Below are 27,959 nucleotides of genomic sequence, written 5' to 3'. Positions count from 1 at the left end.
TTCCAGCTAGCAAAAAAATAGCTTTTTCCAGCTCCAACTAACTTGAGTTCAGTTCCAGCATAAACAAAGGCAGCCTAAGTGTCTCATCTGAGCTGTTTTTCAGTTACGTCCTATCTGCACATGTGTTCTTTTTGTTCTACATCATCTTCAATAGAGTAGTTTCTTGTGTAAATTCCCAAATTAATGGGTAAATTCCAAAACAGGTATTTCCAACATTTTTAAATGCGGCAAATGCTCAGCAGAATGTCCTCTCGTCAGAGCTGCTGTCTGGCCACCAAGGACCTGCGGACAAAAATGTCGTCCGTGCTTTGGCCCAGCAGCTGATTAGGACCAAATCTATGGGTCCTCCGATGGATATCACCATAATTGAAGCCAAGAAATTCTTTTATATCGTGGATGGTGACTCTGGAACCAACATCTCGGCCTCTCGGGTTCGCTGTAGAGGAGTGGCGTATGTGCTGGAGCGAAGGTGTTCGTTGCTCGATCAGTACAGTACTACTCCATGCATCAATCAGTTTAACCAAAAACATAAGACATACAAGGCTACAACATACCCTCGTACTTGCGACATTCTTCGCTCGTCTGTAGGAATCGAGTACCTGGACGGCTGGAGCTAAGACATGGGCTAAAATGGGCTGAAATGTTTTGCACCAACCAGGTGTTGAACTCCGGATGGATTGCTTTTCCATTGATTTTGTGTACGAATAAGTTTACTTTCTTTAAAAAAAGAATAAGTTTACTTTAAAGTCTACTGTACTACTACTTCAATACACTATCCATGAATGATTTAAGGCTGGTCACTCAAGACACGCCTATTCCTCTTTTTCCAAAATGCATCGAGGACATTTGTGACTGGTGAAAAGTTAGGAAACCCGCTGTTTTTCTCTACAAGGAAAACCTGCTGGTTAATTCTCAATAATTTTTCAATTTCCAAATGAGCACATGCCTCTTTGTGACTGTTTCGTGGTTCTGTCTGTAGGTGATGGCCTTTCCGCGGAACCAGTCGTTGCAACCTTTGCCCTGTATCTTTTTATTCAGTGTTTCGTCTGTACTACTCTTTTATAAGCGACGCTGATACCATGCAAGTATTAGTTGGGGTGCGGTGCTCCTTTCGTCTTGTCACGAAAAAGAATAGTCCACGATGGTGGCTGCTGTTGTTGAGCTGCGTGGGTTTCGTGCCGATTGGGCGTCGCTGTCCCGGTGGTCCGGCTGGTTAATCAAGTGAATTGTTTGTTCCACCACAAACATGTGGATAAAGACTAACGAGGCACAAATATGTTAATGTATGTTGGAGCATTTTAAGGTAGTGCTCCAAAATTAAACCGTTTATTCTAAACATCAGTGCTTATTTTTATACTAGATATCTTATAGGACGGTGCTTAGACAAAACCTGTTTTTTTTTCCAAACACCTGACTAAGCAATTTGCGTTGAACATGCTCTTGGTATTTCATGACTATGACTAGTTCACCGTCGTTTCTTTGAAAAGTTACCTACGCTCGCGCATGGTCGCTCTGACCGCATCGACACATTAACTCATTTCCCCGTTGTTTCCATTTCGAGAAAACGTGCATGCGTGTGTGTGCCATCGGGAACTTGCCTGACGAGACACGGCCGGGGACGACAACGTGCAACGAACTACCAAAACAAAAGGCTACGAGGGGAGGAGAAGACGAAGGAAGGGTACGCAATTGCCCATGATCTACCTACCCGTTGTTGCCCTGTTGACATGGTCGCAGTCAACGTGGAGTAGCCACAAATTTCCTTGCGACTTTCGATTTGGCCCGACAAGTTTATTGGAGTACCTTCCAGGCGTTCGGTTCATCCGAGGGAACAATGTTATGACACGAGTTCATCTATCTCATCACAGCTGGTATATTCACTGCTGATTAAACTGGCTCAAACGGCACAATTACACGTATTATCACAAGAAAAAACGTAGAAGAACAAAATTAATTACTCCCGGCAACGAGGGAGGAGAGCAGGACGACATGACCAGAAATTAACCGACGTCGCTACTGATTCTCATTCTCCTCGAAGAAGAGAGGAAGGCGCCGGTCGGCTACGAATCGGGATCGGATGATGTAACGGTGGAGGAAGAGCCGGCGGTCATGGGGGTCATGTCCATGGGGTAGCTCCCGAGCACCCGCAGGAAGGAGGTGAACTCCTGGACCTCGGCGAGCGCGTTCTGCGCGCGCGGCTCGGCGAGGGATGCCTGGAAGTCGACGTAGAACATGTACTCGAAGTGCTTGGCGGTGCCGCGGTTGGCGTCGTCGACGAGGCGGATGGGCCGGTGGCGGTGTGGGCGGCTCTCGATCTTGGTGAGCGTGATGTCGCGGAAGGCGAAGGCGGAGAGCACCTTGAAGAGCACGGAGGTGCCTTCCTTGTCGTGCGCGAACACGATGCTGGTCTTGAAGGGGCGGTCCGTGCGCGGCACGATGGGCTCCCTTGCCAGCATCACGAACCGCGTCACGTTGCCGCAGTCGTCCTGGATGCCGTCGGCCAGCACCTCCATGCCGTAGAGCTCGGCGGCGCGGGACGACGCGATGGCGGCCGTGTCGCGGAGCCCGTGGGCGGCCACGTACTCGGCGGCCCCCGCCGTGTCGTCGAAGGCCTCGCGGACCACGTTGAGGCCCATGCGGGTGATGGTGTGCTCGCACTGCGCCAGCGCCTGCGGGTGGCTGATGACGCGGGTGATGTTCTCCTTGCGGACGCCCGGGAGCGCGAGCAGGCAGTGGTGCACGGGGAGCTGCACCTCGCCGACGATGTGGAGCCGGTGCCGGAGCAGGAGGTCGTAGTTGCGGTGGATGCTGCCGCCCAGCGAGTTCTCCACGGGGAGCACGGCGCGGTCCGCGATCCAGAGCTCCACGGCCTGGAACGCCACCTCAAACTGGTCGCAGGGGATGGCGTCGCAGCCCGGGTACGCCTTGCCGGCCGCCTTCTCGCTGTACGCGCCCGGCACGCCCTGGTACGCCACGCGCAGCTCCGACCCGTGCATCGGCGCCGGGGACAGATCCGAGATCTTCAGCGGCACCGGCAGGTTGTTGTTCTTGGCGCCGCCGTTAATACTGCTCACGGGGATCAAATCCAGCACCGGCCCGTTCGTCGGGGCCGGCGCCATAGGCGGAGCGGCGTGGCCGTTGACGGAGTGAGGGCCGAGCGCGGCCACCTTGCTGGAGAGCACGGCACAGTTGCTGAGCCACTCGGTCCGGCCGCCGACGACGGCGCCCTGCAGCGAGCACCTGACCACGCCACCGCTCCTCCCCGGAGCGTGGCACGGCAGCCGCCCAACGGGCGCCCTGATCAAACTCGCCGCAGCCATGTCTTGCCACTCCAATTAGCTCTTGATCCTCCTCTGTTTCTTGGATTGGTACAATCTTTCTGGTAATACAATACCGCCGGTGCCGGGTAACTATCTAAAGGTAAAGGAGAAAACTAAAATTACTAGTTTGAGTAAAGCTTCAGAGCGAGAAGCTGAGAGGGGAATGGGAGGGTGGAAGGGAGATATATAGGTGGCGCTTGGTTGGTTTGTGTTCGTTCGGGTCTTTGGAGCTGGAGGGGGTTGGTGGTGGCGGCCCGGTGGGGACGCGCGGGGTTAAAGGCTTCAGGAATCAGGACTCGGAACGGACACGATGGGGGTTGGTTGGGTCAGCGTCAAATCAAAATATATCTTGGCCACTTCACCAACCAGCTTACTCCGTAGCTGGTGAAGGTCGTGAGGTAGAATTGAACGAGAACGTGCAGTGCATCCTCCCTCGCCGTCGCGTGCGCTGCTGCTGGTAGCCGCGCGCCTGCTGCTTCCCCTTTTCGCCGCCGTTTCCTAGATCGGCCGGCAAATCACGGCGCCAGGTCCGTGCGTGCGAAAAGTGCGAATCTCTTGGATCTTTGCGCTAGGTTTCAATCGTCTCGCCCGTAAAAGACAACAAGCAATTTTAGGATGGGCGAGCTGGATGTAATTCCACATTTCTTTTTATTGATTGTGAATTTGTGATCAATTCATCCTTCCTGCAAAACATGTTTTGGTACTCTTCGCAAAAAAAAAAAACATGTTTTGGTACGATACATACACGTGGAAGAAGCTGAGTTACTCGCATGCGCCTGGTGTGTGCGGGTTGCTATTGAATGGATCAACATGCCTATTGAGACTGAAGGTGACTGCTTAGGACTCATCGATGGGCTAAGTTCATCGACATACGACATGGCACGGTGTGGCCACCTACTGCTAGATCTGAAATCTATCCTACTATCCTAACTGACGCCGAGCGGCTAAGTTTTCTTTAATGAAGAGTGAGTGTAATAGAATCGCTCATGAAGTAGCACAATTAGCTAAAAATGGTGTAGAGTCTGATGTTTTGTGACTTGAGTCACCACTTGTATTGCGGAGCTACTCACCTGGATTGTAATTCGGTTTCTTTTTATCACTAAAGCACTCCTAGAAAAAGAACAAATAAGCAAAATCTGATTACATGGTCTGTGGTGAGGCCAAACGGAGTCAAGATGGTGTTAAATACTATAGTCAGTCTTATTTCAAGTACGGTATATTGTGAGATATAACAAGATTACCATGGGTTCCAAGGTTTATCATCTTAGCTTCCCTTGCTTGGTGGCAACATTGCTAATTTTTCTGCATTTGTAATTTATTCTTCCTTTCCTTTGTAACATGGGTAGCACATGCTCTTAAAGAAAATAAGCTTTAAATATCATCTGGCGCACCTGCGTGGACTACCAGGTTTCATTCTTTCCTCAATGCATTTTGCTGTTTACTCGCGCTGTCTGGATACAAGCATGGGCGGCGTTGGGGCCATCCATTGATCAATTTTTTCAACCAACGCCACCATTTGTTCAATTAGCATGGGTGGCGTGCTAGAAACAAGCTGTGTGACTGCATTTTGTAGTCTCTTTTGTGCTTGTATGTTCAACTGGTGCTTAACAACTCTTAATAAATAATAGTAGAAGTGGTTGTGTGTAGGGGCAGAGCTAGAGGAACAATTGACCCGGTGCACACAACATGAAGCTTGCTGCATACAAATAGATCAAGAGGATGTTTATTGGCTAATTTATAGTACCATGATGCAATTTACTTCAAGGAACCTGGTGCACATGGTAAAATTTTGACATAATTGCCAGTAAAAAAAATTGGAACCTGGTACAGGTGCACCAGGGTAAGCCTACCTAGCAACGCTCCTTTTTTTTTGAAAAAGAGCCTGCATAGATTAAAAGGAAGTGATTACAATCCCAAACACACGTGCCACCCAGCCACGCAGGGAGGGGACACGTACACAAACACGCGTCGTCACAGACAGGAAGCCACCGTGTAAGCAAACTCCACCGTGAAGCCTACTCGCCGGCGACCACCACCATCTGGGTTGCACATGCGACTGCTAGAGATCAAAGAGAAGGCCGGCGCCAACCTTCAATATAGCTGCCTCCTTATATGCCCACGTCGGAGCAGGAGGAAGAAAACTTCGTCGGGGCAAAACATATCGAAGAAGCTCATCCACCGACGACGGAGACAAACGATTGTCTGCCGAGCACACCACCAGCGAGACCGCCGTACGCCTGAACCAGACCCGTAACTGGGCCTCCCTGGAGGGAGGTCATGGACCTCAACAGGAGGCGTAGCTCGCAAGATGCGAGGCCAGCATTGCAATTTAGACCTTCATGCTGCCGACGAAAGAAGAAATTTTGCACAGTCGGCAGGCCAACCATGGGGAAATTGCAGGCTAGATAACATCTAAGGAAGGGGATGCAAGATCTTAGGTGGTTCTCACATCTCCCCAAATCAACTCCCAATCCGCCACCATGACAGCAAACAGGAGAGAAAGACGAAGAGTTTAAACCGTCCAGATCTGGGCATATCGCGGGCTTATTGAAGATGAATACAGCAGCGCTCCTCTTCTCCGCCTGTGGCTCCAACCATAGGAGCACCACGATGAGGAGGAGAGCCACCGAACGCTGGGTGCGGCCCGCGAGCACCGGCAATATCTTCCAGGCTAACGGCATACACCAGACGAAGACACAAAAACTAAAGCTAATAGCTATACAGGGAGGGGACCCTCACCCTGCTCAACGCCGGACGCCGCTGGAGAGGAGAGGGGAGGGGCCGAGCGGCCCTAGATCTAGAGGAGCACGAGAGCGGTTGGGGGCGAGAGAGAAGCTCGGTTTTTACATGTATTACCTAGCTACGCTCCTGGTTGTGTGTATCATATTGCAAAGAAAGTTGATGTACAAATACACAGTCAGTTAGTCAGAAAATAAATATAAACTGAATCTACTTAGTCAAACAAGATTACCATTATCCATTGCAACGCTAGATGGAGCCTTATTTAGAATCACAAAGAGATATCAATGTTGTGTCAAATACTCTACTCTAAATAGTGTTAGAATAACTTCACTTTGAAATGCAACGTGAGGGGGAACCACAATAAAGCAAACTTAGCGAGCACAAATCTTTTTGAGCCGCATGTTTAGTGGCTGGCCGGGGATGGAACACGGTGAAGACGCATAGACCGACCGCTTGCTCGCCACTTCAGGGGCTACTGATATACTCCGTACCCGTGAGCGCACCGTTCCCTAGCACGTGTGTGCGTGCCAGTCTTTGTATGTCCACCTTGTGACGTCGCGGTAAGAAAGATTTTGAGTAAATATCGCAAAATCCAACTCCTATTTTCTGACGAACTGTATCGCAAAACTATATTTTTTGGGTTTTTTATCACTTAACCCGTATTTTTGGACTAAACCGTATCGCAAAACCCTAAATCTCGCTGTCAACGATGCTAACAGGAAACTGACAGGTGGTGGTGGCCTCGCCTCTGTCCGGGACGACGAGCGGGCGGCGCGGTTGGGCAGCAGGGCGGCTGGGCGGGGCAGTGGGGCTGCGGGCCTGGTTTGGGCTGGAATGCTCCCATCATGGATGGCGCAGGGGAGCAGAACGCTCATGGGAGAAACTCGCCGGCGGCGTCCAATACGGAAGAGCTCTACGGGGGTGGATCCGAGGAGGGAAACAGGGGGAAAGAAGGAGAAGCTCACCACGAATTCGTAGGCGGGGTCGGTCGGGGAAGAGGAAACCGGTTGAGGCGAGTCGACGGCGAGGCGCAGCCGGCGGCGGAGGAGCTCGGTGCGTAGGCCTGAACATTTTACTCGGTACTCGGAGAGTAACTTGACTCGTTTGGTACTCGGCTCGTTAGACTAAAGAGCCGAGTAGAGCACCTCCTGAAACTCGTTAACACTAAAGAGCTTAAGGAGCCGAGCTAGCGAGACTCGCGAGCATGCTCGTTAGCTCGTTATCTGGCGTCTGGCGGTTGAATCAAACACAGTAACCTACGACTTGCTAGGCCCAGCACACCTTCCCGAACAGCCCAACTGCCTGAATGCGGCCCAAGCCCAAGACTCATTAGGTCAGTCGGGACTCCAGTCTCCTCCTCGTTTCGTACTCTCATCAAACTAATATTAGTCTTATTAGTGCTTTTGTATTGTACCGTATGAAGACACCGAAGCTGTAATGGTTGCTAGTCTTATGAGTATTTGTGTTGTAGCCTGTAATGGTTATTAGTCTTATTTGTTATGAACTTATTATAATGTTGTACACATGCTTTGTTTGCCATTTTTTTTGCATACATGCTGTCCATTTTTTTCACCGCTAACGAGTTTAACGAGCGCTCGCGAGCAGTAAACGAACCGAGCCGAACAGGATTTGATGTTCGTTAAGATTAACGAGCATAACGAGCCGAGCATGCTCGTTAGCCAGGCCTATCGGTGCGGGGGCTCTCGGGGCAGTCGGGGATGAGGGCGAGTGCGCCAGAGGGATCTTGGAGACGTCACGCTGCTTTTGCTGGCGTCGTCTTGGCGCGGGAGGTTGCAAGCAGGGGGATTGGCGCGGACGACGTTCCGCCGGTCTTGGGGAAGAAGACCTGCGGGAGGAGGCTTGGAGCAGGGCAGGTGTTACTAAGGTAAGTAAGATTTCGCTTCAGAGACCGACAGGTGGGCCTCTTATGGCAGTTTCCCTATTAGCAGCGTTGACAGCAAAATTACGGGTTTTGCGATACGGATGAGTCCAAAAATACAGGTTAACTGAAAAAAACGAAAAAGGTGTATTTCTGTGATACAGTTCGTCAGAAACTAGCAGTTTTGTGAATTTACTCAAAGATTTTTTTGAGAGTAAACTAGTCCTACTTTGGATTTCAAGACAAGTACGGATTATATTGACAGCCAAAGTTGGTGGCCGTTGAAAAGGAAGGAGATTTTGGGCAGGAGCTGTCGTTGCTGGATTCCTGAACGCATCTGTACTGCCTAGGCAAAATTACGACGAACATCGATACAGATCATTGTGAAAATACGTGAATTATTTTTTTGTGCACCTTGAAAGACGATCCTAGAAGAAGAAAGAAGATGTGCCAATATGTGTTAGGCGTCTTATTTTAAAACTAAAAGTTTAAATCTAACTTTACGTATCACAACCGTCAGATTAGGATCTACTCCCTCCGTCCCATAATATGAGGCACGTCCGCATCTTTAGATTGTCGATTTAGCTAAATAAATATAAATTAAATAATTAAATAATTATATCATTAGAAAGTTCTTTCGATAATGTATCTAATGATATATTTTTTGTTAAGAAACATACATATTTAATTAATCAAATTAAGAATTTAGGGTGGCTCATATTATGGGACGGAGGAGTAAGTCCGGACAATTTGGACATAGCAAACACAGAAAAGCATCCAGGCACACAATGGACTTGGTTTCCCTGCTGTTCGAGTCAGGCCGGCACACTAATGGGAACACGCACGATCACCTAGACGCGACCAAAGACCCGACCGAACAGAGCGGTCGCCACAATCCACATTCACATCCAGAACGCAGGAAACGTACGTATATGCACGTAGGAGGCGGCCGAGCGAGCCACCGAGGTCAGTCAGGTCAGGTCGCTGCGCGAGATCGAGCTCAGTGCGTTGCACGAGACTGCCCGGCCCAGCTAGTCGGTCATAGGAGCCTAGGAGGCGGGAGCCACTGCAGCTCTGCTCACCCCCAGCGCACAGCGGCGCACCACGACGCCTTGCCAGTTTCCAGTGCACCCGCAGCGGAACGTGGCGGGCGCTCGTCCTGTGGAACGCCCTACCCGACCGGCCTCGCCCACGTAACGTACGTACGTACGTACAACTACCGCAGCACTCAAGCTCCTGATTTGTGTTAGGTGCGGTGTTAATTAATGCGGCCTCCACACAATTTTGTCGTCGTCCAACGACCTCGTCTCGTTCGTCCACGCTTTCTCTGGAGGCTGGAGCTGTTTTCACCATCCATCTGCCAAAACAATGGTCCGATAATAGCCTCTGCCTTGACAAAACACACGTGCATGATGCATCGAACCTAACCGTTAATCACAATTAGCAAGTTGCGCAGTGAACCTAAGATTAATCAGCATAATCACCATTGGCAAAGTGGTACGACTGCACAACTTTAGGGCGCGACAAGAATCCAGATCGAGACGGAGGCGCATGGTCTGCTCCGGCTCCGTTTGTTTGGACTTCTGTTTCAGTTTTTGATACTTCTAGTAATCTCAAAATCACTTCTTCTGTTTACACATGAATCCGAGAAGCACTTCTGTTTACACATGAAGCCGAGAAGCACCAAAAACACGTTCGGATGTGTTTCTCAGCTTCATGTGTAAATAGAAGAAGTGCTTTTGAGATTGCTAAAAGCATCAAAAGCTGAAGCAGAAGTCCAAACAAATAGGGCCTAAGTCCAGACCAAGTAGTGATTGGTTCCTCCCTTAGCGCCAAATGGCGTTTTGTTTGAACTTTGAAGAGGTTAAAGCTACGGCTTTGTTTTTTGTTTTTCTTAACGCAAAAGCTACGGCTTTGTAAGCTTTACGGTTTGTAGTACTAACAAAAATAACTTATTAGTTTGTAAGCTACTTGCTCCGTTATAGATATAAGATGCTCTATCTTTTCCTAAGTTAATTTTCTTTCTATAGGAAACTATCAATATTTATAACTCGCAATAAGTATTGTTAAATTTATTATGACATATTTCACCATAGCATACTTATGTGATATTGCCATTATTAGTACTCACTTCGTCCCAAAATAAGTGACTTTATACAAATCCACGTTACTTATTTCCGGACGGAGAGAGCATATTCTTTAAAATTTTGATCAAACTTTAAGAATTTTGAATTAGAACGAAATAAATTTGACTTAGAACGAATCTAGAACATTTAATATTTAGAAAGGAGGTATCAGTTCACAAATCCCAAACCATGAGACTAGGTCGTGCTCCTACATTCATACTTCCTTCTCTTCGTGTGTTGATTGCGGACCCGCGGTGCAGCTCATTAGCAACTTTGTGCTGGTGCGATATGACACGGCCACGGGTCAATCTCCTTGTCGTCGACGAGATCCCGCGGTTTCTTATTAGCAGGGTATACATATGCAACAGCACCAACCCGCTTCTACCGCATACGAGCGTGGACCACCTATTCAACGGTGTGATGATGATGACGCTTCTGTCATGCGGACCTAGTGCCTTGAACAGGAGGAGGAGCGGGCACGTACTTGAAAGCCATCTGCGAACCCCGTGCATGCGGTGGCCATATGGGGCTCACTCGACTCCTCATCGACCTTCGTGCTATGCTAGCGCCGGCAATGTCAATCGAGTGATAAAATATATATGCATCACAAGAATACGCCTCTTGTACATGGTTTGTTTCGTACTAACGATCTAGTTACACTTACTCGCCATCCATCATGAAATTGCAACGACTCTTCATAGGAGGAAGGAAAAATGCCTAGTTAGCATGCCATGCATGTCATGTTACGTGATTGGAGTAATAATTTTGTTGTAACCGTGTTTGCCTATGATTGGAGTATTCCTCCGTCCAACAAAGGATGTCTCAACTTTGTCTAAATTTGAATGCATCTATACACTAAGTCATGTCTAGATACATTCAAATTTTAACAAACTTGAAACATCTTTTGTTAAACGGAGGGAAGTAATAAACATTTTACTCACATTACATGACATGGCATGCTAATTACCGGAGATATAGCTCTGGCACGTGGACATAGACAAAGCATTTATTACTATAATCACGTGCAAAGATGACTACAAAATTAATTAATGCAAAAAATTTAGATACAACAACTATAAAAGACTACTCCACCTAAAATAGCACGCTAAAGTAGTACTGTGCATTTTGAAAGTTCTCACTTATAAACTACTTCACCTAAAATAGCACGCTAAAATACTATGCATTATGAGTGGATTAAGGGCCGCCGGCTGAACACATTCGGAATCCACGGCGTGCGATCATTGATTACCATTGATTACCAAAAGCATAGAAATTCAGTGTCCGCTAAGTTTTAAAAATAGCTCATATGTAATCAGGTTGACTGGCAGCATTATAGACCGAACTATATGTTACTTAGAGGAAACTCATCCACACACGTGGGATTACGGCTTGTTCTTCGAGAAAAACGTGGGTTATTAACTTATTATGTCTGAATTATAAAGGTTTTGTCCTATTTCCTGGAAGCTGGTAGCAGGGCCGGCACATCCATTCCACAGAGGGGCTTGACTTGCCTAAATCAGTCAAATAAATTAAGGAGGACCTCCAGACTCGAACCAAAATCATTGGCAGCCTATATTATCCCCTTCCACATCCTATTCCCTGCTCAGCTTATCGCTCTGAAGCTTCGCTAGACACCAGTTTTAGTGGTTTCGTTACCGTTACAGAGACAAGAAACAGTGGTGGATCACGATCAAATTGGTGAGGTCACTCATGGCTGCAGCGAGTTTGATCATGGCGCCCATCGGGCCGACTCCTAGGATGCCGGGCCACGCTCCGTGTCGGGCCCGTTGCGTGGTAAGGGGCTCACTTCAGGGCGCTGTCGTCAACAGCCGGACAGAGTGGCTGACAAGCTGTGCGGTGCTCTCCAGCAAGGTCGCGGCACAAGTCCCCCACTCCACCAACGGCTACGTCGCGCCGGCGGCGGCTCCGAGAGGGGCGGTGCTTGACTTAGTCCCCACGAGAGGCATTAATGGCAGCGCCAGTAACCTGCCGCAGCCGCTGCGGATCGCTGACCTGTGCCCGGCACCGGTGCACGGGTCGGAGCTGCGCGTGGCGTACCAGGGCGTGCCCGGCGCGTACAGCGAGAAGGCGGCCGGGAAGGCGTACCCGGGGTGCGACGCCGTCCCCTGCGATCAATTCGAGGTGGCGTTCCAGGCAGTGGAGAACTGGATCACGGACCGCGCCGTGCTCCCCGTGGAGAACTCGCTGGGCGGCAGCATCCACCGCAACTACGACCTCATGCTCCGGCACCGGCTCCACATCGTGGGCGAGGTGCAGCTCCCCGTGCACCACTGCCTGCTGGCACTCCCGGGCGTGCGCAAGGAGGACATCACCCGCGTCATCAGCCACCCGCAGGCGCTGGCGCAGTGCGAGCACACCATCACCCGCATGGGCCTCAGCGTGGTCCGCGAGGCCTTCGACGACACGGCCGGCGCCGCCGAGCACGTGGCGGCCCACGGGCTCCGCGACACGGCCGCCATCGCGTCGTCCCGCGCCGCCGAGCTCTACGGCATGGAGGTGCTGGCGGACGGCATCCAGGACGACTGCGGCAACATGACGCGGTTCGTGATGCTGGCCAGGGAGCCCATCGTGCCGCGCACGGACCGCCCCTTCAAGACCAGCATCGTGTTCGCGCACGGCAAGGAAGGCACCTCCGTGCTCTTCAAGGTGCTATCCGCCTTTGCCTTCCGTGACATCAGCCTCACCAAGATCGAGAGTCGGCCGCACCGGCCCATTCGCCCTGTCGAGGACGCCAACCACGGCACGTCCGCGAAGCAGTTCGAGTACATGTTTTACGTCGATTTCCAGGCCTCCCTCGCCGACCCGCGCGTGCAGAACGCGCTCGCCGAGGTCCAGGAGTTCACCTCATTCTTGCGGGTGCTCGGGAGCTACCCCATGGACATGACTCCAATCACTCATAATTGACTGCGCGAGGGATCCTCCTCCTGTCATCACGACATCATCCGATTCCTCGTCTGTGCCTTCCTTTCTTCTTTTTTCGTGCCTTCCTCTTCTTGATTAGAGTCGAGCTGCCGAGGAGAATCAGTCGAGTAGGGACGCTGGTTAATTTATGGTCCTGTTGTCCGACTCCTCCCTCAATGTCTGGTGTAATTAAGTATTCTTCTTTCTCTTGCCATGATTCAGGTAATTGTCTCTTCAAATGATTCAGGCAATTGTGCCATTTAGTCCATATTAAACATGCATATGAGATTAAGTGAACTAATCCCCTTCCTCGTGTCGAAACAAACGGCTATGGTAACCCCCTTCCTCGTAAGTTATCATAAAATTGTGCAACTGCCATCTAATTCTTTGCAGCGCACATATGTATCACGAATTTTGGATTAGTTGATTGAGTTGATGTGAGACAACCTTTTACTTTGCACAATGTAAGGATTACGATGACACAAAATACATTTAAACAAGTTAATCTATAAGAAGAAACTAGTGTATCAATGCACGCCATTAATTTAGCTAGTACGGAAAGATTTAGCTTCATTTACACTTTCGACTGATTATTCGTTCTAAACAGGTACAACAGTTATGTATTATCTACACGGAAGAAATTTGAAGTTATAAATTTGCAGGGTGCTATACTTTGGCCAATGTGTGCATGTGCTATATATAAAAAGAGAAGTTGCTTTGAAACTACAAATTACGTTGCTAAATATAAGACGTTCTAGCTTTGTCCTAAGTTAAACTTTTAAAAATTTGACCAAATTTATAGAAAATGTACTATATACACGATATTGAATAAGTGTACTATGAAGATATATATCATGAAAGATTTTTTTTTATATAAACTAGCAAGGTGTCCCGCGCAATTGCGCGGGAAACATCTTTGTATGTTTTTATTTCTTTGTCTGACATAGATATGCATTGCTATGTTATTTCAAAAAACATCAAATCAATGATATGTATGTGTCATATAGATAGAAACGGTCTACGTTTGAAACTTAAATTTTAGGTCACGGTAGTATGTTTGGCGTTTATAAGAGTTGTCATGTTTTTTTCTCAAGGAAGGCGTCCGATAGTGGGCGAGCAAAGAAAAAAAAACAACGAACCGAAGGCCCTAATCTCCCAGGTCAGTGGAGCACGCCCTAGCACGACCCTGAAAATCTTCCCAAACCAAAAAGATAACTTCAAGGGCCGGAAGCACCAACCTTCGGAAAATTAACCTGTGGCACTCCTACCAAACTCCCCACCTCAAGAGCTCATATGTTTTGCTTGACATGATATTAGCTTAATACTCTCAAATGAAATTAATCAATCCCGATAACCAATCTCACTACACCAAGATGTATATAAATATATCATGTTTTGAACACGAGACAACCTCTTATACGTATGTTGTTTTAGAATGCAACTCACAATTGAAGTTTAGAACGCGAGCCAACATGTCGATCAATGTCTGCATCAAACTAATTGATCATTCAAGGTGATATTAGTTATATTTATATACCTGGAATTAAATTTCAGATCATGCGTGAATTAGACTTCACATGTGAAATTGGCCAATCGGTTGCTTGCGCTGATAGGTCGCGTGTATGCTAAGTTATATTAGTATGTAGGATTTCATGAGAACTAAATTGCAATGTGAGATTAAATTTTTACGTGATTATATATTGTGCCAATAATTGGACTAAAGTTTACACGGCGAGCTCGTCATTTTTATATATAACCCATTATTGCAGATATATAGAATATTGATTATTACAAGCGGAATTGAGTTTAGTACTTCATATTCTCGTGACTCATGAAAAAAACAACGGAAAATAAAGTTGAAAGGTTATAATATATTGATCGCCAGATGGAGGTACATTCATAGCGTAAGAATAAATATCGGTTTTGCCACTAACCCAACATATTGATCCTATGTGGGCCTTAACCACTTTGGTGTTTTTGATAGTCGATCAAATATATCCTCCTCGTTAGATCTTGATTGTGAAATATAAGATCCAATGGTCTAAATAATTCGGACAATGTGGATCATCGTAGTGTCTCCTCTCGGTACCTCTCATATTGCTTATATTATATAATAGATAGAATATTGTAGAATGAAGAATATTGCGTATCAGCTAAAGCAAGAAGCGAGCAAAAAGGGTCAGAGCGATCATGATAGGATTAAGTGCGTATTTCATATATCATTTATCGTCCAGAATAATTGCGTGTAAAATTGATTGCTTACAAATTAATGTCGAACATACTCCGAGAAGGAAAATAGACACTATGGTTGCTCATGAAACTATTTGACCAAAAGAAAGATCAAAATTAGCAAAAGGTTGTCAAAGAAGTCAGTCAGTCCTAAACAAAAATTAGTAGTGTATAAATGTCGAACATACTCCGAGAAGGAAAATAGACACTGGTTGCTCATGAAACTATTTTACCAGAAGAAAGATCAAAATCGGCAAAAGGTTGTCAAAGAAGTTAGTCAGTCCTAAACAAAAATTAGTAGTGTTCTAACAAAGCACTACTAAGGAAAATAAGTCAGATATATATGTTACCGCGGTAAAAGAAATTAGAGAGATGTTTTAGAATACAATCATATTGACGAAAAGGATGAGGCAACACACGAAGTTCCATATCTTATTGCTTAGAATACGCTGCGTACAAAAGATGAATGTAAGCGCGTGTTGTGAGCGTCTTCGTTTGTACTGTGTTTCTCAGAATAAAAAGAATATGCCATCTATATACATGAATATAGATAGTTATTCTACATGGTGGCTATGCAGGCTCGTACAAATAGTTTCAAATCTATACAACAGACTATTGTTTGTTAATTCTTAATCTCAATTCTTAATACAATTATCTAAAGCATCTTAAGGATTCTTAATACAATTATCTAAAGCATCTTAAGGACTATGCATGGAAATTAAGCAGTACGTGTGCTTTAACTCCGCCGATCAAGGGCACGTTAAATAACCTCAGTGCATAATGCATCCAGCCATCCATTGTCCCCATCCGTACAGGAGTACAGGTACTCCGTATTATGTTAGAGAATACCAAGGCACCAAGCCTTAATTAGGGCATGTTGCGGCCAAACTCAGGGCCTGCGTGGGCCAGCGCTGCGGGCAATCCAGTCGGCCAGATGCACCCTGCGTTTTGACTTTAGGAAAAGGAACGTGACACCGTTAGGTTGTTTCAGGTTCTAATTACAGGATCTAAACTAAATTTTACGTGTCACGTAGATCTAACGGTTGAGTTTCTACAACTATTAAATCTAAACACCAAAATAATTCTGATGATGTGGATCAACGTGGAGGTTTCCTTCGGTTTCCCTCATATTGCTTTTAATATATAATAGACGTGATTAAATTTTAAAAAGTTTGATTTAGGACAAAGCTATAACATCTTATATTTAGAAACGGAGGAACTACAAACTAGACATACTTGGTACAGTCCAGGGTGATCTAATTGCTTCCGGGGTATACTGTCCCTCACATTATTAGAGGGCCATCAAATTGTTACTCCAAGATTTCGTTGAATGGACCATCTGGTGGTGGTCCCATGCAAGTGGGAAATCAGGAGTGCAGAGTTATCAGAAAGTTCTGATAGACTGCAGGAATCAGTTCTCTTTGCCCAGAGCGAAAGATTGTCAATTCCGGGTACATAACTGGTGTTCGATTATATTGTATCTGGTTACAGAACATTAACCAACTAATTTGATATTCTCAAGCTAGCCTATGATGACGAAATGAAAGATGTGAGTGTTATCCCGTAAGCTGTCCTGTTACATGCCAACAGTTTCACGTAAGAGAGTTGGTCAAGCTTCTATAGATTTCAGAAAAACAGTGGTATGCAGTCCAACATTTTTTATAAGTTTGCTATTACTGTCTATGCTGTTTTAGTTACTCTCAGTGCTCGATTATGTCCAGTAGTCGATAATCTTAAACATTGTCCACTTCAATCAGTTCAGTGTTTGACTTCTTGCTTGTGCAGCTTGTTCTGTATGACAAAATACAACAATCCAGAATAGAGCCATTCAGAGCATACACGAGTGAGGAGTCACAAGGCAACGGTTATTTTCACTGCTTTACGGTATTCAGTCGAGTAACCTCAGTATACAGTACAGATTATTCGTTGTTGCAATCAGAAGGTTTCGGTTAATTCCAATTTTTCTTGGAAAAGAGTTGTCAATTTTTCTGTGACACCCTGATCTGTGCATCAACTGATACTTGCAAGCAACTTTTTTATTTGAATTTTGAAAGTTGTTCCAAAAGAGGTAATAGAATACAACGCATTACATACCATGTAACTACCACGCTGCACATACTAGCTGAACAACTCATAGGTGACCATCTTCAAATGGTTGTACTCAGTACTCAGTATCTGTAAAACCCACATCTTCAGTCGACATTCACTATAGTAGGGATATGTGAGGCACAATTTTACATAGACCAACAAACAACACATGCTGCCACGGTGCCACCCGGATAAGTGATTTTATCCATTTCCAAACATATTAGAAATATTACAAGGAGGGAGAATTTTATACCCCAAACTTATAAAGATATATATTTTACATTAAGTCGATATAGTTGACCAGAGGTTGACATTGTGAACTCCCGGTTGTATGAAAAATTCGAGACCATTCAGAAAGTGTTCTGATATCATTCGGAGTTCAAATGGATTTTGAAGCGTGGTCAATGAAATTAGTCTTGGAGCAAAACGACCAAAATATTTTCAGATAAAATAAAAGTGCACCAGCTTTCCATCATCGTCCTCTTTCTCCTGAGCCTTTTTATCTCCTTTATCTAAAATCCTAGCAAAGCTTTGCGCCATCCTGTCACTCACCAAGCCAAGGTGTGTCCAGCCGCCGCGTATTTTGCAGGACTACCACCAGCAAGTAGGGACGTAACCTCGTAGCATGAATCAATTATGAAAAAAAATGATATCTGTTACAGCATGGTGACTTCTGCGCAACTTTGTATCATGATTATGTTAAGGCGCTGAACATGTCTAGCTTCAGTCGAGGACTCCGGGATGAAATGCTATTGCTTCTAGATGAGTTTTGTCTATGCAAAACAAAATGCACTTCTCTGTTTGGAAAAGGGCCATATACCATATACAGCCTCTATACCGAAAGTCTCCCGGTTGATTGGTAGCCAGTAGCCATGCCGTAGGCTCTTCGCCAATTTCCAAGCCGCAGCGCAAAATCATCCTTAGTGTCAATGAAGGGTTCAGAACTTCAGAAGAGTGAATTAAGGCGCGTCACATAGCATTCAAGTGTGGCCAGTCCTCTGAAAAGACTTGTTTGACAACGACATGCGTGAAAGTCGGACGGCAACATTCCCCGTGAACGACGAACAATTTTTCAACAGTAACAAAAAATGCTACTAGCATACTAGCACAACATATTGCATCCATATCTTACAGTCTTACCCACATTACAAGAAAAGAGTAGAAACTCTCAGAAATGTTACTACCACAATACTACTAACTGGCTAGTGATGTTGCCTCCTGATTATCTTGCCACAAGCGAAGACATAGCACAAAAATCGGAACAGACAGAGAACTATCCAACAGAGGGGGGAAACAGATAGGTAACACAAATATTACTGCTACCGAAGAACGACGAAGCATCCAATGATCCAACCCATCCACAGAGCTTCAAATCAGATCAGGCGACGCAGGAGTTGAGGCCCAGGCATCCCATCCACAGGCTCCTCACTTTCTGCATAAAGGCATTCAAAGCAAAAACATTCAGTTCCAAGAATATATACAGTAGTAAAAAACTGATAAACCAAACTTTGTGGCGGACGTACCCGTCTTGGGCGGTGGGAGGCGAACTCCGGCGGTGGAACCTGGTACAAGTCCTCGTCGACAGGCCGCACCACCCTGGAGTTGGAGGCGGCCTTGGCCGTCGTCGTCGAACGAACCACGCCGCTGCCGGAGTCGAAGGCCGGCCTGGCACGTCTCCCGCCCTTCACTGGAGCTGCTGCATCGCCATCCGGCCGCGGCCTCCTCATCTTCTTGGGCGTCGGTTTGCGCGGGGGCGGCGAGTACCTGAACCAGACATCGCTGCAGGCCTCTGGCTCCGGCTCCGGCTCCGGAGCGTAGCACGCGGCCGGCACCGCGGGCACCTCCGGCTCGTTGTAGTGGTAGTAGTAGTTCCACTCTCCGAACGCCGGCACATGCCGCCTCCTCCCCTTCTGGAATCAAGAAACAAAACCAAAACGAATGTATGCATTATTAGTTATCACAAAGCACTCCGATTCGATTCTATAACTTTGTATGGACGCCTGCTTCTTCACACGATCGATATCACTTACCTCCATTTGGTGTGCACGGCGCAAGGGGGGGCAGACAGAATGAGCTGAGTAGAGAAGAAGAAGAGGAAGAAAGCTGGGGTCAGTTGGGCGAGGGGTACTAGCTGCTGGGGTAGCTAAACAGAATGGAATGGAACCTCCAATGGCTGGATGTGCGTGTATTTATAGCGAGAATGGGGGCCGGAGGAGCAAACCAACACTAACTACACTAATGAGAACGGCCTGACCGATGTAGCGTTGAAGAAGCCGATCGAGCCTTGGGGCCGGCGAGAGAGAGAGAGAGAGAAGAGGCCGGGGCAGCATGGAAGGGACCTTTTCAGAGCCGCAGCAGTAGCTTGCTGTAGCCTGCAGCAGCAAGCTAGCCTCGGTAGCCTGCGGGGAGACAGAGGACGCAGAGAGGGGCTGCCGCTGCGTGTGTGTGGTCCTTGTTTGACGCGCAAGCTTTTACTCCTACACATGGGGCGTCGTTTCTTGCTCTGTACGTCGTACCGGGGTTGCAGCTGACTTGCAGCCCTCTTGTCGTGCCCGTGTTATTTCGGCATGATTACAGGCTGATTACCTGGTATTTTAAAATACTGATATACGCAGCGCTTCTACTGGCTACTCTACCATGGAAGTCTGCTTTTACAAGGTGGCTTCTCTAGCAAGACAAACAAACGATGAACAAGCGTGGCAAGTCTTTAGCAAAAAGTTGATCCTACGGTGGTACTTGTTGGGTGTCTTGGGTGTAGCAACTTTTTACTGTGGCGATAATCCACACATCGTGTGTCTAAAAGTTCTGGCAGGACCAAAGTTAGACGTGTCAACAATAGGATGGCATGGGTGGCATTCTTGAAAAAAAAACCAATAGGATGGCATGTTCAGTTGGTATCACTTTAGATCTTAAATAAAGAGATGAGACAAAAGATGGAACTTTTAATCACTTAATGATTCTAGGAAACCTCCTAGAAAATCTCACCTCGTGAGGGTTCTTGTTGATTAGATGTTTCACTTTTTATCTAAGCAGTTTATTTGAGATCTAATGGCTCGGATTGGAATTTTTCAAGCGATAGACCTACATACGGTATGGTGCTATTAATTCTAGAAAAATAGTCACAAATTCATAGAATAATTCTAAGATTTTTTAAAAATTTAATTAGGTATTAATAATTGATTAGAGAGAGAAAATAATACTCTCTCCGTTCTTTAATACATCTCATATAAATTTGTGCATTTCAACCAAGACGACCTCTCATTTATAATGTTTGACCAACCAAATTGGTTTAAAAGTAAACGTGTGTGGGCATTGTTGTCTGCGAGTGGGGATCAATACTAAAATAACGACAAGAATTTAGAATCGGAAAGAGTATACAAGAGAACAAATATATATAAAAAAATGAGTTGTATAAGGGATTGCATGAGGTACATGTATTGAAACTTTCGAGTGAATATTTTTCATTATGCTGGAGCTCATTTTGGTTTTCTCCAAAATTTATAAACTATGATCCTGTCATGTATTGAGTATGAAATTATATGGTGCCACTCCAATTGATATTTAGGAGCTGCATTTCCCCCCCTAAATGTTACATTCCAATGGGCGCAATAAGAATACGGGACTACAGTACTGTAAACATACAACGGTTTCGTGTCCGATGCCAGTACGATTGTTAATGCCTGCACTTTGGTCCAATGCATGAATGGTGTGGTTGGCAGTGTCGGACAAAAACGTTGTAGTACCGTACGCATAGCATCGTTGATAGAGTAAGAAAATACTCCCAAGGAAGCAAAACACTCGCTGCTCAACATCGTGATACTAGAAGTCAATAAAGTATGCAGAAGGGTGTGTTGACTTGGTATCACAAGAAGCTAGTAAACATTATAGTAGTCCTGTACAGACTAGCACGCACATATTCGTAGGGCATTGGGAAGAGCCCTACATCGTGATGTTGTCCAAAGTCTATGATTTGTCAGAGACGACAGACCACAAGAGAATGAAGAAATTCACTGTCTCAATTCTATAGTATTGTTTTCTAAGGTTATGTTCATTGTTAGATTTCCACCGAGCTGAAAACTCCGCGGCTCCATTTTGAGCAAAAGCTGACAGAGAGGCTTCGACAGGAGAGCTGGGCCCTCTCTTTCCATCCATCCGAGCTGAGTTCGAGAGATGCATCCTCGCTCCCAGACAAGAACGTGGTCGCGACCCCACTACATCGATTCGGGTCAAAGGGCATCAGAACTTGGCCGGTCCGGTCTTTGGTTTGAACAGACATTCTGCAGCTTGAAGCGTTATCCTGCACCTCTGCATCTTCGGATTGATTCTCTACTCCAATGTATTTTTTGGATAAGATCTACTCCAATGTATCATCATTCATAACATCAGTGCCAATGCCTCTCAGCTGGCTCTCTCAACCTTTTGAGCATCATCAGAGCTCTGAACTGATCCATACTCCTCATATCTGTTTCTGAAATCATCTTTAAGAATCAGTATAGCAACTGCTGATCCGTTTGAAGATATCTCGAACGAACAGCAAACACAAATCCACCTCTCCAAAAAAAGGAGGAGAAATTAAATAAGCTCTATTTTTGTTCTGAACAAACCGGGGAGGAGACAGTCCTCCTCTCGTAGTCTCAATGGGCGTTTGAGGCAAAAATCAGTGCGAGGCTTGAATGCCCATACTCATTCAAGGTTCTACAGTCCCGGCGAACCAGAAGTAGCTAGGTGGCCCGGCCGGGCCGTCCACCGCCGCTCGGCAGCGTGCACAAGGGCAAATGGCACGCATGTTCCGGGGTTCGGCACAGTGCGTGTGCGCGCGTGCATGCGTAAGTACGTATGGGCGCCTCTGGCCCGGCCGGTCATGGAGGACCAGAGATCGTGCGCGTCAACTTAAGACGTCCTATATAGTGGAAAATGTTAATGTATCATGGATGGAAATTTATGGCCTGCAGTGCAGCCTGCCGTTCTGCTGCGTGGCATGCAGTTCCATGCATTGCATTGCATAGCAGCGCGCGGTCTACTGCTACTCACCACATTTACTTCGCCCTTTGCAGCAGCGCGCGGCAGAAGTGCACTGTGCAGTGCATGAGCGCCTTCTTGGGCGTGGAGAGGCTAAGAAGTAGTAGAGCTCCCCACCCCCAGTAATTGGTTAGCAGCAGTAAATGTTTTACCTCAGTGGGGGCGGGTGAATTGTTGCCGCCTTGTCCTGTAGCTGTAGTGTGGCAAGACGATGGGGATGGGTTCGGAGCATACGTGCTCGTAATGGCCGGTGTGCATGCCTGCAGTGAGCCTTTGGCGTGCGACGCCTTGCTCTCGCGAGCAAAAAGAAGATGGCAGGGAAAGTGGGCACGGATCGATACGAGTTGGTGAAAGGCTAACATGTCAATAGGCTGGAGAGAGAGGTGCGTGCGTACTACGTACTTGCAATGGAACGGTTAATGTAGCTCTGTTTTGTTTTATGGACCACATGCAACAAACCATGAATGTTTGGAAGCACAATAAATGACCTTTCTGTTTTCAACTTCAAAATGCATAAAGCAGGTGGCAGGGATGCAAGTAATTAGAATCACATGGTAGCAGGTTCCAAGCAGTTGGCAGTGCCACAGATCAGCTTCATTCCTCACAAGTACTATAAAATAACAGTTTATTATGCACAAAACTAGCACAAAGTACTGACTATAGTACCAAGTAGCAAGGTTATTATGTGTTTATCTCTTAGCTTCCATGAAGATCTCAATGGAACTGTAAGCAACGTTTTTACGGTGCTACGGCTGTACAAGTAGAATGACATCAAAGAAAAAGTACTGTACTTGCTTTGTATTGACCTGAAATGGTCCCGAAGGCCTTTCAATTAGCAGCCATTAGAGCTTGCTGCCCCTTCACAGTGGCAGATCAATTTACAATTGCCTAAAATTTATTAAGAAAAATTAGGGAGAAAAAAATAGGAACTAAGAAGAGGTAGCTAGGATGATCTTTCCATGAAAGAAGATGGGAGGAAAACAAAATCACTGAGCAATGTGTAAATATCGATATCACTAAGTGTGTACGCCATTAATATTGCTGGAGAACATCTACGGTACATCATACAAGATGCTAGTATATCGGAGCATACGTATATCAAATATAAGGTTACAAAGTTGACAAATAATGGTAGGCATCTTCAGCCTAAACGAGATTAACCATTAACCCGTTAACCACCGACGGGGACCTCACCGTTGCTGGCGACATTAGGAATCCCCTCACATTTACCTGAGAGGTTGCCACAGCCTCAGATTGCTTTGCATCCCATGTTTCTTGTCAGACCTGCATCCGATACTGGATCCTGCGTCTGGCCTCGATGCGGCAACTGATCAAAGCGTGATGGAATAGCGTCGGATCAGCGTGGGACGAGAATTAGTATGTTCAGTGCACTAGTGCTGTTAACAACTCCTTTCAGGTTCTTTTGTCACAGGGTGTTAACAAAAGATTGAGCACGTTTTTTTTGTTCGGTGCAGCAGGTTTATGTTGGACCATTTGGCTATACAGAAATGATAATGTTTTTAATAGAAAAAACTTAACTTTTCCAATGCAGGTTTTGTATTTTTGCACGCACCGGCTCCGTACTTGGTCTATACTTCTCAAGCCGGCGGACCGTCAACTGGCTTTGATGACGTGCAACAAGCTGGAGCAAGTTGTCAGGGACATTTTTACCCACCATGAGTGGCAGTCTAGTCTCAGCTTTGATGCTGCTTGAGTCGTTATATTTATTTCATTGTAATAAGTTTGTTCGTACTTTTTGGCTGTGTGCGTTTCAGCGCAGACGCCGGGGGTGTGATACTCTGTGATTGTATCGCTCCATATAACATTGAGATTAATAAAAGCTTCAATTTTTGAGGAAAAAAACTCCTTTCAAAATGGGTACTGACAGGGGCGGAGCCAGGCCGGTGCTACAAGGATGTTCAGAAGAGGATCTACTGATGATTTACTTCATAAGTATGGAAAACCATGAGTATAACACCATTAGTCCCATCTTAGCACTATTTTTTTTCGGTTTCTAGCTCTGCCATTGGGTACTTATGTACTTCCTCTGTTTCAGGGTAGGTGAAAATATGGTTTCTTAGAGATTAATGAGCCAAGTGATAAAATATCACTTGCTCTTCCTCTTTATATTCTATGAAATTAATCGCGGCACACGTTCAATCTTGTTGCCATCTGTTTAGTCTCACCTCTCTTCGCCAATAAAAATGATAGCATTAAAATTGTTGCCTAAAAAATTATTAAATATCTAAATTCATAAAATGATAGCACGGGGCTTGGCGACGTCCGAAGAGCTAGAAGGAGATGGCGACGGCGCACGGGGCTTGCGGATCGGGACTGGAGCGAGATGTCCAGAAAAAAATACTAGGGTTAGAGGAGTTTTGGAGCCACGGGCTTTTTTTTCGCCCACGTGGATAAACGGCCCCCGCCAGCCCGCACAGCTCATATGCGTGCCTGGGCCCGGGATTCGCCCGAGCAGGCTGGCCGTGCTGCACAGCCCACTTATTAACAGACCAAACGGGCCCGGGCCATGCCGAGCCTGTTAAGCGATCCGTTGGCCACCTTGGAAGATTTATTAGGCGGGTGGCTAGCGTTCCACAGTAACGCTCAAACAATCACCCACGATTTGTCCTAAGGAGAGCCACATATGTTTTTGTATTAACCAGATTACCGGAGCTAAGAATTCAAGATTGTCTCAGGAAGCGAAAAGTCAAGCATCGATAGCTAGTTGATTTTTCTATACCGCGAACATCTCACTTTTGATCACTGATCACTCCGTTGATCGTACAGGGCAGGGCAACCTTTCTGCCGGCGTCCCGAAAGAACGCCGCCACGGCAGCCCACCCCTGCAGCAGCTTCTCCTCGACACCGTCCTTGCACAACGCCGGGAAGAAGAGCCAGAACGACGTGCCCACGACGAACGCCCAAACCAGCAGCGTCGCCACAGCTCGCGGCGGCGAGGGACAGCCCCTGGCCTTCCACCGCCGCACGAACCACTCCTCGGCGACGCAGCAGACGCCATGGAGAACGAAGAAGACAGCCATCTCGCCGTTCGGCGGCCAGCGCAGGCTGAGGTAGTACACCATGGCCTCGTGCATCAGCCCGGACACGAGGAACGTGGCCAGGACCCCCGCCGCGGCGTTCCCGGCTCGCGCGCGCACGGGCTCGTACACAGACGGCCGGAGGATGGCGGACACCATGAGGTTCCACCGGCGGCCCCAGAAGTCCCGCAGCGACGTCGCCAGGTACGGCCGGTCGAACTGCGGCTCCATCTCCATCCCCAGCGCGCCCCCCGCGGCCGCGATGCAGGGGAGGAGCAGGTCCAGGAAGCAGTACGTGTGCACGCCGTACAACGCGAGGCGGGCGTAGAGATGCAGCTGGTCGTTGTACTCGTAGAGGCGGACGACGGCGGCTATGATGGCGACCTTGACCGTGCAAGAAACGAGGGAGAAGGACGACTTGGCTGTGGCTTTGTTGTTGGATGCTGGTCGGAGCTTGACGGGGAGCAAGGCGGTGAAGAGGAACGGAAGCAGGGGGAGAGCCGGGTCGAGCGGGCCGCGGCCGACGGTGAAGAGCGCGACCTTGAAGGAGCAGAGCCAGGCTAGGAAGAAGCCGGCGAGGCCCCGGAGGATGGCGGAGGAAGAGAAGGCCAAGGGGGCGGAGGCGAGGACCGGAAATACGGGGAGCAGGGCGACCAAGCGTGGGAGCCCCGGGCGGAGGAGAGACGAAGACGCGCGCGCGTACAGCACGAAGGCTGCGACGGCCAGGTACACCATGGGGATGCTGTCCTGCAGGAACTCCATGGTCGCTTTTCGGTGGCGGCGGATCGAACTAGAAGATGGATCACTGCGCAAAGTGCAAACAGCTGATCAGGCAATAAATGAATGTTAAGCACCTGTACGACATGTGATCTGAGCTGTCAGCATGCCTATGGTGGTCCGGATCGCTGTCATTAGTTATTGGTTCTGTCCTGAGCTTATTTGCTAGGCCCTGGAGTCCTGGACGTCGGGACGCCACGTTAATGTACTTAGTTGTTTTCATGGATGCCACTTGGCTCGGTTCCAGGAACTCCCTCGTAAGAGCTTTTTTTTTTCGGGGAACTCCTTGTAGTTGCAATCTCTCAGATCTCACTAGAATTGGCTCTCAATCTCTCAGCTATCTATGCAAGAACACACACACGAAGTAGACTCGAACACAAAGGTTTTTGGTGCCGCGTACAACTTGCAGCGTTTTCTGTTTTTCTTCTTGTTTATACCAGCATCATCGTGCCGAATTACAAGGAAAGGAAACCGTTGAAGCGGGAGAGCCTACAGGTTGTGCCATCCCACGACGCTCAGCACGCACACAACAAACTACAAGCCGTTACGATCCTAACTACGCGCCATCCCGCGCAAAGACCGCCACGGCCCAGCTAGCTACAAACTGAAAAGATCTACTTGACCATGTCGTGAACATACGCATGCTACATGGCCGATTATTCAGCTAGGAAACGGTAAAAGATGCCAATGGGATTATCCAACAAATCACCCCCTAATCCTGTTGCATCGATCTCACCCCTTTCATCCCAAGCGCTTGCCTCATCTCAACGAACTTGGCTCGCCCAAGGGACTTGCTAAGGATATCCGCCAACTGTCCATCAGTGCTAACATGCTCAACATCCACCTTGCCCAGCTCAATGCATTCCCGGATGTAGTGAAAGTGAGTACCAATGTGTTTGCTCCTCTCATGATGCACCGGGTTCTAGCTGAGTTCGATGGCTGACTGGTTGTCGACCCGAATCTTGATCTGCTGCGGCACTGTCCCTATTACTACAGCGAACAGGCGGCTCAACCACACAGCCTTACATGCTGCGGTCGCTGCAGCAATATATTCCTCCTCGCAAGATGATAACGCCATGATCTTCTGTTTCTGCGAGGCCCAGGTCACAACACTCGATCCGAGAAGAAACACAAAGCCAGATGTGCTCTTCCGATCATCAATATCTCCGGCAAGATCGCTGTCACTGTATCCAATCAGTTCAGCTTCGCCCGATCCTGCCTTATACACGCACCCGTAGCCAACTGTACCTTTGACATACCGCAAAATCTGCTTCACGGCAGCCCAATGTTCCTTCCCAGGCTTCTCCATGAACCGGCTGACGATTCCCACAGGGTATGCAAGATCTGGCCTGGTGTTGACTAGGTAGCGCAAGCTCCCAATCAGGCTTCGGTACCTGCTCGGGTCCACTGCTTCCCCTTCCTTCAGCTTCCCAAGTTTCAGCCGATTCTCCATTGGAGTATGACAAGGATTGCAGCTATCCATGCCTGCCGCCTCGAGTATCTTCTTGGCGTAGCTCGACTGACACAAAGTGATGTGTCCATCTCCTTGCTTTACCTCTATCCCAAGGTAGTATGACAACAGCCCAAGATCACTCATTTGAAACAGCTCATGCATTTGTGTCTTGAACCTGTCAATGATGCTTGCACTTGTGCCGGTGATAATCAGGTCATCCACGTACACCCCAACCAGCAGAAAATTGGTACCTTCCACACGCCTGTATAAAGCATGGTCCAGCTCGCTCCTCTCGAACCCAAGCGACGACAGAGAGTCATCCAACTTAGCGTTCCAAGCATGAGGCGCCTGCCACAAGCCGTAGAG

At 47.4% G+C, this 27,959-nt stretch overlaps 4 protein-coding genes across 4 annotated transcripts; 1 reads left to right on the top strand and 3 right to left on the bottom strand.

Moving 5' to 3' along the window:
* Nucleotides 1-1,853: 1,853 nt before the first annotated feature.
* On the bottom strand, nucleotides 1,854-3,531 carry LOC100829551 (arogenate dehydratase/prephenate dehydratase 6, chloroplastic). Its single transcript, XM_003579626.4, has one exon. The coding sequence runs from the start codon at nucleotides 3,318-3,320 to the stop codon at nucleotides 2,061-2,063; it is 1,260 nt and encodes a 419-aa protein (XP_003579674.1). The 5' UTR covers nucleotides 3,321-3,531; the 3' UTR covers nucleotides 1,854-2,060.
* An 8,092-nt stretch (nucleotides 3,532-11,623) lies between these two features.
* LOC100842822 (arogenate dehydratase/prephenate dehydratase 6, chloroplastic) lies at nucleotides 11,624-13,290 on the top strand. Its single transcript, XM_003581136.4, has one exon. The coding sequence runs from the start codon at nucleotides 11,778-11,780 to the stop codon at nucleotides 12,990-12,992; it is 1,215 nt and encodes a 404-aa protein (XP_003581184.1). The 5' UTR covers nucleotides 11,624-11,777; the 3' UTR covers nucleotides 12,993-13,290.
* Nucleotides 13,291-18,353: 5,063 nt separating this feature from the next.
* On the bottom strand, nucleotides 18,354-19,682 carry LOC100842519. The gene is made up of 3 exons (XM_010241558.3): nucleotides 19,337-19,682; nucleotides 18,830-19,216; nucleotides 18,354-18,738 (listed from the first exon to the last, which is right to left on the bottom strand). Exons 1-3 carry the CDS (start codon nucleotides 19,340-19,342, stop codon nucleotides 18,685-18,687), a joined length of 447 nt encoding a protein of 148 aa, XP_010239860.1. The 5' UTR covers nucleotides 19,343-19,682; the 3' UTR covers nucleotides 18,354-18,684.
* Nucleotides 19,683-24,972: 5,290 nt separating this feature from the next.
* Nucleotides 24,973-26,455, bottom strand: LOC100842204 (acyl-CoA--sterol O-acyltransferase 1). Its single transcript, XM_003581134.4, has one exon. The coding sequence runs from the start codon at nucleotides 26,123-26,125 to the stop codon at nucleotides 25,076-25,078; it is 1,050 nt and encodes a 349-aa protein (XP_003581182.1). The 5' UTR covers nucleotides 26,126-26,455; the 3' UTR covers nucleotides 24,973-25,075.
* Nucleotides 26,456-27,959: the final 1,504 nt, after the last annotated feature.

This window comes from Brachypodium distachyon, chromosome 5, assembly GCF_000005505.3.
Source record: "Brachypodium distachyon strain Bd21 chromosome 5, Brachypodium_distachyon_v3.0, whole genome shotgun sequence".
Lineage (NCBI taxonomy): Eukaryota > Viridiplantae > Streptophyta > Magnoliopsida > Poales > Poaceae > Brachypodium > Brachypodium distachyon.
This window is presented reverse-complemented; position numbering and strand designations above follow the sequence as displayed.

Bases quoted from the DNA above. Each gene is read 5' to 3' on its own strand.
- LOC100842519 (XM_010241558.3), bottom strand. The intron at 18,739-18,829 runs GTACGTCCGCCA...GCCTTTATGCAG, and splicing joins CCTCCCACCGCCCAAGACGG to AAAGTGAGGAGCCTGTGGAT.
- LOC100842822 (XM_003581136.4), top strand. From the start codon at position 11,778: ATGGCTGCAGCGAGTTTGATCATGGCGCCCATCGGGCCGACTCCTAGG.
- LOC100842204 (XM_003581134.4), bottom strand. From the start codon at position 26,125: ATGGAGTTCCTGCAGGACAGCATCCCCATGGTGTACCTGGCCGTCGCA.
- LOC100829551 (XM_003579626.4), bottom strand. From the start codon at position 3,320: ATGGCTGCGGCGAGTTTGATCAGGGCGCCCGTTGGGCGGCTGCCGTGC.